The following is a 10,516-nucleotide window of genomic DNA, read 5'->3' as shown; positions in this document are numbered from 1 at the left end:
GCAGGGCACTGGGTTAACTTCATCTCCCCATGTTACAGATGATAAAACAGAGGCACAGGCACATCCTTAGGAAGTGACACGGCTGGGACTCTGCAGCCTGAGTGGGTAACTGCTACCTCACCTGCATCTCACTTCTCACAGGTGTGGAAGCACGGTCCTGGAGAAAACATTATGCATTTTTGCAGGGTGTCCATTTCCATCTTAGACATCCAGCAAAAGTAAATCAAGAGCTGAGGAAATCAGGGGACAGCAAAGGGCGTCTCAAGAAAGAGACCATTGTACACCTCTCCAAACAAGCTATTTTCTGTCTATTTTTTATTCCCCTGCTGTGCCCTGAAGGTCACTTGCTACGTCTGCACAACTCAGTGAAGTCACGAAAAGGAATACTTGGCCAGGGAATGCAGGGCTGGGGAGGGACTGCGGGGAGGGGACAGAGCTGGGGGAGGTGAGGCAATTCCACAACAAGGACTGCCTGGCCGGCTTCCCTGCCTAAACCAGCCCAATGACCTTCTTTCCTCTCAGTGACCACTCCCCCGGAGGCTGCCCTGCTCAGTCACAAACAGCCCGGGAGTTGCCCGCATTCCTGTGACCAGCTGGTGAGGTGCTGCTCCTTGGGTCCCAGGTGAGATAGCGCTCTTTGAAGAGCTGGAAAGGTGGGTGTGAAGTCGAGGTTCATTTCACTCTTCTCAGAGTGTGCTTACTGAGTCTGAAAATGGGACAGGGCATCCAGCCTCTTCTAGGAAAAGGATTTGAACATTTTCATGGGAGAAAACGCACTTCTTCTTGACAGAGCCCAGCTGCTCTGAAGGGGAGGAGGAGGGCGGTGGTGAGAGGGCTGAGGAAGGCAATGGGCGGGGGCAGGAAGTGACTGTTTGGGGATCCGTTAATGCCCTTCAAGAGGACCTCAGCATCCTCTGGGTTAGAGAAAAGAGAGATGTGGAGTGAGGAAGGTAGATGTTTCTGGATGTTGTCTGGTGTGGGTGGCAAGGAAAAGCCATCTGCTTAGGAGAGGCACAAAGGGAGGACCCCGCAGGCTCAGACTCACAGCCGGGACCCCGTCGCTTAGGGTACCCAGGCATTAGAAGACTCCAGGGTCTTTGAGGGGGTGAGGAGTAAACAGTTTTCCCAAACCCAAACCCAGGAAGGAGGCACCAGCTTGGTAGCTTGCTTTGTTCCCTGATAACTTTGTTCTCCCCTCTGGACCAAGCAAGCCCTTCTGAAACCACTTGGTCATCTACAGCTCTGAGAGACTGAGAAGGGTGAGCCTTCTGCGAGCTGAACTGGAGGGCTCGAAGTGAAAAGCTTAAGACCAAGGAGGTTTACCTGGGGTTTAAGAATTCTCTTTTATTTAAGAGGGCTTCCCTGGTGGCTCAGAAAGTAAAGAATCCACCTGCAATGCAGGAGACTCAGGTTCGATCCCTGGGTAGGGAAGATCCCCTGGAGAAGGGAAAGGCAACCCACTCCAGTATTCTTCCCAGGAGAGTTCCATGGACAGAGGAGCCTGGTGGCCTACAGCCCATGGACTTGCAAAGAGTCGGACATGACTAAGCGACACACACACACACACACACATTCTCTCTCTCTTTTTAAGACAAAAACATCTCCTTCAAGTGTTAATTATGATCCAAGCATTTTTGGAAAAGAAAGCTTTGTAGACATGTCCAAAACAACCTGTTTTTGCTGTATGCTTTCAGTGAAAAACCTTCCAGTTGGCAGAGCCCTCCTGAGGGGTTGGACCAGCTCAAAAGGACAGGGGTGGTAGGTAGTGATGGAGAGCTTGAGGCAAAGATGTGGCCTCAGGGATAGTCCTCTATTCCCGCCCCGGATCCCTGGGGCTTTACCATAGTAACCAGGCCATGTCAGAAGTGCTTCCCTTGATGTCACTTTCTGGACTTCTCCTCCTACCTGTCACTCCTTCTTGGAGCCTTTCCTGGCCACCTCCTCCTCCCACAGCTTCAATAGCACCTTTCAGTGGATAGTCCTGAAATCCTTATCAGCAGTTTTTCTCTGATAACTAAGAGCTGCCACTTACTAGGAATGTTCTATGTACCAGGCTCTGGGTTAATTGCCTCTGATGAGAGCTATACAGTGTGGTGCCTAAACCCTGGGCTTGGGGCAGACCACACCCCTTCACATCCTGCCTCAGCTATTATTGAATGTGTAACTCTGGGAGATAGTGGAGGACCGAGGAGCCTGGTGTGCTACAGTTTATGGGGTCACAAAGAGCTGGACATGACTTAGTTGTCTGTACAGCATTCACCTTTTTGTGCCTCAGTTTCTCTGTGCTCTAGAATGGGGGTAACAATACAACCACCCCAGAGGGTTCTTGGGAGGCTACATGAATTAACATTTGCAAAGTGTTTTTAATAGTGCCTGTATGAGTGTTCAGTAAACGTTAGCGATTCTAATTGTGTCTTTCAAGCACCACAGCAAGTCTCTAAGGTAAGTATGATTATCTCTATTTGCATATAAGAAAACAGAAGGCTCAGAGAGGAGGGTGAGCCCACCTAGACTCTGCAGTCCAGCACTTTCTCTGGTACTCTGTAACAAAAATAACAAGTGTGCCTACTTTAAGGGAGTAAGTAAAGTGGCAGTGTCAGGCTTCAGATGCAGTGAGTTCTGGAATCTGTGATTTTAATCACCATACTAGATTGTCTTTCTGTAATGATTAGGGAAGGAATAAACACTCAATCCCAGATTTTAACTTTAAAATGGCATCTGCTTTGAGGTTGGAGAAGGCCTTTGACAATGCAGTTGACGCTCAAACCAGCTCTTTAGAGGCAGCATTGATCCCTGTGGGCAGGCTTAAAAATGTGAAAATGGCCTGTCATCTCGTATCTCATTTAACCTTCCTAGTGATCCTTGGTGGTCTTACCAGCCTTGTTTTATAGCTAAGGCAGAGTCAGAAATTTCCCCCACAATACTGCAGTTAGTATATGTGTCTTGCTTTAAAATTCCTGGTTGGGTACCAGAGCTATAAATAAAACAAAATGAAACAACTCATGCCCACTGAATCAGACTCTCTTAGGGTGTGGCCTGGGCATCTGAATTTTAAGATTCAGAATCTGATGTGTAGCCACCAAACACTGAGAACCCCTCCCACTGACACTGCCTCTTCCAAGGGCCAGAACTCCCATTTACAACCGTCTGCCCAACATCCCACCTGGGATCTTACCCTTAGCAAGCTTGGGCGAAACTTGCCCTCTCTCCTGTCTTCTCAGGGCCTGGTACACCATCCATCATCCAGTCTCCCCTGCTGGGAACTCAGTCATCCCCAGCTCCTCTTCTCCACTGCCAGTGTACCCAAACCGTGAAAACGTTTGAAGCACTCCTGAAACCGTGTTGCCTCCACTTTGGTAATAGCCTTCATCATTTTTGGTTTGGATTGCTGCTGCTGCCCCCTAATTCATCACCCTCTGCCTGTCTCCATTTCTCCCTGGGGTCTTCCCATCCCTTCTCCTCTGTCCTCTCCATTCCCGAAGTCTAGCCCACATCCTTTCTCCTGCCAAACTAAAAACTATCTCAAAACTCACTTTTCTGCTTAAAAACTTCTACCAGCACTAGCTTCCTGGTTAATAACCACGCACTTTAGCAGAGCAAACCCAGCCCCTCCCTCCTTGGCCCAAAGCTCCCTCTTCAGCCTCGACTCCTCCCTGGTGGCACAGGCTGCGTCCCAACCACACTAACTTTCCCCCATGCCCCATACAAACTGTGTCCCTTCACAGTCTGTGAACACTCATGTTGTGCCTCCTGCCTGAAATGGGCTTCTGACCTGGCTTGGCTGAAAAGCTTCTACTTGTCCTGTGGGACCTTCAGAAGTCACCTCCTCTGGGAAGCCCTCCTGGAGTCCCCCATGGAGACACACACTGCTTATTCTGGCCTTCCCCTGCACAAAGCTCCATCTTCAATCAGAGGATAGCATTGGAATGATCTGATGACACATCTGTCTCTTAGTAAACTCCTCATCCCACATTCACATATTAAATGTCTCCTACTGCCAGGTGCAGGCCCAGATGCTGGGTATACAGATGAATAAGACTGAGTTTCTGGCTTCAAGTCTACAGAACATGGCAGAGAGGAGGGGATGGGCCACTTCAGAGAGCACATAGCAAGTGCAAGAAGCAGTGGCAGCAAGCCTTATGCTGCCAGTCTAAGGATGCAGAAAAAGAGTGGCAGGAGATGAGGGGGCAGAGATGCTGAGAAGAAGGAGATCTGGAACGGCCACGAGAGCCTCCCTCAGGTAGCCTGAGACAACCCCTGTTGTGCTTAGTGGCTCTTTTGTGTCCGACTCTTTGTGACCCCATGGACTGTAGCCCACCAGGCTCCTCTGTCCATGGGGTTTCTCCAGGCAAGAGTACTGAGTGGGTTGCCATGCCCTCCTTCAGGGGATCTTCCCAAGCCATGGATGGAACCCAGAGGTCTCCCACACTGCAGGTGAATTCTTTACAGTCTGAGCCACCAGGGAAGCCCACCCCTAGGCCAATGTCCCGGACTCACATTGCTATGGAGATGGTAGTTGGGAGGATCAAGATAAGACTTGTGGCTCAGAAAGATCCCTGTGAGTTTCTTGAGATTATTCCTCATCCATCTTTACAACGGCAGCACCTAGCCCAGTTTCAGGAATACAGCAGGCCCTGGAGAGACAGGGGCCAAAATAACAAAAAAAGCACGCTGGGCAAGAAAGCCCCTCACAGCAGGAAGGGTCTGGAGTCAAGGACCCCGGAGGGTTTGGGATTCCAGGTTTGCAGCGACTAAGCCTCGTTCCGCCCCCACCCCCTGGGGGTGCCCGCAGGTGCTCGACTCTGGCCATGCTGGCGCTGCTCTGTGCCTCTCTGGTCCTGGTGGCCTATGCCTCGGCCGACCAGGTCCAGCAGCAGATGGGCTCCAACACGGAGGAGCAGATCCGCGACATGCACGCCAAGGTGACGGAGATCTGGCAGGAGATGATGCAGCGGCAGGCGGCGGCCATCGACCCGGACGCGGCGCTCCATGCCGTCTGCCGGGTGCTGCCGTCGGCCACTCTGGAGGCGGAGCAGCCCCGGGTCAGGGGCCTCGTGCTCTTCCGGCAGCTCCGGCCTGGCGCCCTGCTGGAGGCCTTCTTCCACCTTGAGGGCTTCCCGAATGAGCCCAACGGCACAAGCCGCGCCATCCACGTGCACCAGTTTGGGGACCTGAGCCAGGGCTGCGACTCCACCGGGCCGCACTACAACCCGATGTCCGTGCCGCACCCGCAGCACCCGGGCGACTTTGGCAACTTCGCCGTGCGCGATGGCCAGGTCTGGAAGTACCGCTCCGGCCTGGCTGCCTCGCTCACCGGCCCGCATTCGATCGCGGGCCGTGCCGTGGTGGTCCACGCGGGCGAGGATGACATGGGCCGCGGCGGCAATCAGGCCAGTCTGGAGAACGGTAACGCCGGCCGCCGGCTTGCCTGCTGCGTGGTGGGTCTATGTGGCCCCGGGCCCTGGGCACGCCAGGCGCAGGAGCACGCGGAGCGCAAGAAGCGGCGGCGCGAGAGCGAGTGTAAGGCCGTCTGAGCGCTCCACCTAGGTGGCCCTGAGCTCCGACCGCGCACCGCAGACCCCTTCTATGCGCTCTGGGAGCCCTTTCATGCCTCGACTCCCCTCTAAATGCCCCTAGACCGCTCCACGCCCGGACTTCTCTCCAGGCTCCCGAGATTCCCCCCTGTGTGCCTCAGTGCCGCCTCGCCACAACATACCCCAGTATCACTGTACGCTGTGACATCTCTCCCAAGGACCCCAGGCCTTTCTACACCCTGACATTCCTCCAAGCGCCCAAGATGCTCTCTATGTGACCCAGGACCCCTTCTACGCATCCTGGGGAACCCTGGGACCCCTCAACATCCTGACGCCTCTTCAAGGACCACGATCCCCTCCTTGAGACCCCAAGCCGCCTACCCGCTCACCTTGATTTTTCTCCTTCCCCTCCCGGAGACACTCTGTACTCTGGAGTACCACTTCTGCCATGGCTAGGATCTAACTGAAAATCCCCTTCACTTCGAGGTCTTCAACCGTGTATATTGAGACACCCCCCTTTCATCCTGAGGGCACCCCGAGCTCTGAGGAACCCCCAGAGATACCGAAGTAAACCCATGAACCCTGAGGGTCTTCCAGACTCTCTGAGGTCCCTTTCCACCTTGACACCCCCATCTTTACCTTGTGAGCCCTGAGATCCCTCTATGCCCTAAGCACCCACCTACCCCCACCTCCTATGGGCTCCCTCTAGGCATTCTGAGACCTCTCCAGAATTTGCCTACTACCACTCCCCCACCTCTGCCCCCTAGCTTGTGCAGCCTGCACTTAGGTGCCTCTTCCAGGTGTCGCCAGGTATTTCCCCCCCGCAACCCCACCCGCAACTCCCTCAAGAAAGCAGCTCCTTTGGGGGTTGTTTGACAATGTTTGCATTGCACATTAAAAACTCAGCAAATCAGTACTTCATGGGGGCCTTGGTTACTTTTTTCTTTTTTGATGCTTCTTCCTGGCTCAGCTATTTTTGGGGAATGGTAAAGATGTTTCCCAAATCCCTGCAGGACTTCTCTTTCCTCCCTACCTAGCTCCTCTGCAAGGTTTAATCACCTATTGATCCTTATGCATTTGGGTGGAGCTGCAAGACGGAGGAAACCAAGATCTCTTAGGGAAGTGGCAAAACAAACAAAAAAACAGCTTCTTGGGCTACATCCCAGAGCTGTAGAATTCAAAGGGAGAGGAGGAAATGTATTTCAAACAACCTTTCCAGTGATTCTGGGCTTCCCTGGTGGCTCAAACAGTAAAGAGTCTACCTCCAATGCAGGAGACGTGGGTTCAAGCCCTGGGTTGGGAAGATCCCCCTGGAGAAGGAATAGCTACCCGCTCCAGTATTCTTGCCTGGAGAATCCCCGTGGACAGAGGAGCCTGGTGGGCTACAGTCCGTAGAGTTGCAGGGACTGACATGACTGAGCGACTGGCACTTTCACTCCCAGTGATCCTGATGCTGGAGCCACTGGCCTGGCATGAGGTGTGCATCAACTTGCTGGGCTCTGTGGCCTTTCACAGCTGCCTCTGTGTGAAGCCTGAGGTCCATTTCCCAGATGGCAGAGACAGGGCCACTGAGGCAGTGTCACTGGGCAAGTTGCAGGGAAGTTGGTGTTGGTATCTGAAGTTGTCAGCTTTCTCCACAACCAGGACAATGCTCTTCTTGACTTTTTTTTTTTTGGCCATGCCATATGGCATGTGGAATCTTAGTTCCATGACCAAGGATCAAACCCTGGCCCCCTGCTTTGGAAGTGTGGAGTCAATCACTGGACCACTAGGGAAGTCCCTCTTCTTAACTTCTTGATTACAAAAACAGTTGGAACCAGTGGGGTCCAAAGGTAGGTTGGTCTTGATCAAGGGTTGATGAGGGAATGGTTCTGCCTCTCCTCTTGAAAATTATAATCTATACACAGACTAGATCAGTCCTGGGTATTCACTTTCATTTATTAATGAAAGTATATTAACTTTTTAGCTTCCTGGGATAGACCCATTTGCTAGCTGTGAGTTTTCCACCCTGGTTCTTTACAGGCAGCTTCTGTTTCTCTCAGACTCTTGAGGCAGTAAGTCAAACAAAACTTTAGCCAAAAACTCATCCCCAGTGGTTATTTTTACCTCTTACTAGGACTAACTTGTTATTTAAAAACCATTCCTTGAACCCAAGTGACAATTGGGAAGAAAGACTATTGCCTGGTGAATTTGCTCCACCAACTGGTTCTCACTGGTTTTGAAACTGAACAGGACTCTGCGAGGCCTTCCCAGGGATACACTCCTTGTGTTCCCATACCCACATCCCCCAGTCTGTAGAAGAACTCTAGCCTGCTGGGCCTTCCCCGAGTTCTAGAGAGCAAATGGAATCAAAGAAGTGAGAAAATGCAGAAATAAAGAAAAACCACCAAGCAAGACAAAGTAAATGTTCAGTTATCAAATACTTATAAATGTAAAATAGTTATATTTTGTTATATTTAAATAAATGTTTAGTTATAAAACAGTCAAGGACCTTTAGTTCCTCCTCAAGGGCTATAGAGAATGTAAGCCATATCCTTGAGCCATTTTGCAGATACTAAACCCCCTACCAGGTGAAAGAGGTTCATGGCGTGGTGACAACCGTGTAGACCCCAGACCAGCTGGAACCAGAAGGTTGATGACTGAGATTCCTGAAACATCACTTTGTCTTCATCACCAGCCAACCAGAAGGATGTTCTTGAGTAGCTCATGCACCCTGTGACCTTCTCCTTCATCTTAAGAAACCCTTCACTGAAAACCATCAGGGAGTTTGAGTCTTTTCAATGAGCTGTCCATTCTTGCTTGGCCCCACATTGGGTGCCCTTTCCATCACCACAACCCAGTGTAAGTAGGTTGGCTTTACTGAGTATCAGGCAAGCAGACCCCAGTTTGGTTTGGTAACAGTCTGAAATATTATTTTAAACTGTACAGGTTGGCACTGATAAGGGATTGGTAAACCATGTATTTAAATATCCTGATCTCAGATGCATTCCCTATCCCCACAATTAAAAGTTGTGAAAACAGGCAACAATTACATAGGAACACACAATGGGCAAGAATAAAAAGCCAGCACCCCATCTTTGACACTGCTGCCCAGATTACAGGTTAATTCAGGATTGTCAATGGAAGTTTGTACTTGTTTTTCAGAAGGGGCTGGCGCCTCTCATTGTTTATTTTCTGTCTTGGTCCATTTGGGCTGCTATCACAAAATACTGCAGCTTGGCTGGCTTATAAACAATAGACATTTATTTCTCACAGTTCTGGAGGCTGGGAGTGCAAATCAGGGCACCAACATGGTGGATGAGAGCCTCTTTGGGTCTCATAGCCTGCACCTCTTTGCTGTGTTCTCACGTGGTGGAAGGGGTGAGGGATCTCTTTCGAGCCTTTTTTAAAGCACCCGTCTCATTCAAGAGTGTTGAAGAATTGGCACTTTTGAACTGTGATGTTGAAGACTCTTGAGAATCCCTTGGACTACAAGGAGCTCCAACCAGTCAATACTAAAGGAAATCAACCCTGAATATTCACTGGAAGGACTGATGCTGAAACTGAAGCTCCAATACTTTGGCCACCTGATTTGAAGAATTGACTCATTAGAAAAGACCCTGATGCTGAGGAAGATTGAAGGCAGGAGAAGGGAATAACAGGATGAGATGGTTGGATGGCATCACCTACTCAATGGACATGAGTTTGAACAAACTCTGGTAGTTGGTGAAGGACAGGGAGGCCTGGCAGTTGCAGTCCATGGGGTTGAAAAGAGTCAGACGTGACTAAGTGACTGAACAACAACAACAACTCATTCAAGAAGGTTCTCCCTTCATGACTTAGGGACCCCTACCAAAGGTCTCCCCTCTTAACACCATCATATTTGGGGGTTAGGATTTCAACATGAATTTTGCAGGAAACACAAACATTCAGGCCATAGCACCTTCTGTTTTCAGTTTCTCTCTTCACTACCTTTGACTCCGCTAGACTGAAAAGATACCCTGGCAGATCCGCTTCATTTCTGTTCTGTCCATTCATGGACATGGGGTTGATGAACTGCTCTATGGGGTTCCTGAGGCAAGAAACAGAAAAAGGAAATACTAGAGGGGCAAATTACGGTTCACTGTAAGGACAAGGAATGTGTATAGCACAGTGACCAACAGTTCAGGCTCAGGTAGGAAGGCCTGTTTGGAACCCCAGCGGGACCACACTTATAAACTCTGTGACCTAAGTGAGTCACTTCTCCTCTCTGGGCCTGAGTTCTCTCATCTGTAAAACAAGATTATTACATTGGCTTGTTGTGGTGATTAAATTGTTACTACTGAGAGGTGTATAGCATAGCGTTAAGGCCTAAGGATCTAATGAATGATTAATTAATAATAATAGCTTAAGGTCAGAAAAATAGTTACCTAGTAATGGATTCGGAGAAGGCAATGGCACCCCACTCCAGTACTCTTGCCTGGAAAATCTCATGGACAGAGGAGCCTGGTAGGCTACAGTCCATGGGGTCACAAAGAGTTGGACACGACTGAGTGACTTCACTTTCACTTTCATGCCTTGGAGAAGGAAATGGCAACCCACTCCAGTATTCTTGCCTGGAAAACTCCAGGGACAGAGGAGCCTGGTGGGCTGCCGTCTATGGGGTTGCACAGAGTCCGATGCGACTGAAGCGACTTAGCAGCAGCAGCAGTAATGGATTGGATGGGGGCTTCCCTGGTGGTGCTAGTGGTAAAGAACCCACCTGCCAATGCAGGAGACACCGGAGACAAGGGTTCAATACCTGGGTCAGGAAGATTCCCTGGAGGAGGGCATGGCAACCCACTCCAGTATTCTTGCCTGGAGAAACCCATGGACAGAGGAGCCTGGTGGGCTACAGTTCATGGGATCGCAGAGTCAGATACAACTGAAGCGATTTGGCACGCTCGCGCAGTGGATTGAATGACCTTGAAATGTAGTGAGGATTGTGTCACTGGAAGGATTCAAGTAAAGGAAAGGCTGCTACC

General features: G+C 50.5%; 1 protein-coding gene across 5 annotated transcripts; it reads left to right on the top strand.

The window, feature by feature from the left end:
• Positions 1 to 522: 522 nt before the first annotated feature.
• SOD3 (superoxide dismutase 3) lies at positions 523 to 6,450 on the top strand. 5 transcript variants are annotated; one of them, XM_025290239.3, is made up of 4 exons: positions 523 to 622; positions 3,222 to 3,356; positions 4,002 to 4,240; positions 4,793 to 6,450. In XM_025290239.3, exons 3-4 carry the CDS (start codon positions 4,194 to 4,196, stop codon positions 5,532 to 5,534), a joined length of 789 nt encoding a protein of 262 aa, XP_025146024.2. In that variant the 5' UTR covers positions 523 to 622; positions 3,222 to 3,356; positions 4,002 to 4,193; the 3' UTR covers positions 5,535 to 6,450. The 5 variants fall into 5 exon arrangements, with proteins under 5 accessions (XP_025146024.2, XP_006041542.3, XP_006041541.3 ...); XM_006041478.4 differs by having other exon boundaries at positions 542 to 653; XM_006041480.4 differs by lacking the exon at positions 4,002 to 4,240.
• The last annotated feature ends 4,066 nt before the right edge of the window (positions 6,451 to 10,516 follow it).

Source organism: Bubalus bubalis, chromosome 7, assembly GCF_019923935.1.
Source record: "Bubalus bubalis isolate 160015118507 breed Murrah chromosome 7, NDDB_SH_1, whole genome shotgun sequence".
NCBI lineage: Eukaryota > Metazoa > Chordata > Mammalia > Artiodactyla > Bovidae > Bubalus > Bubalus bubalis.
The sequence above is the reverse complement of the archived record's forward strand: the minus strand, read 5'-3'. Positions and strand labels throughout refer to the sequence as shown.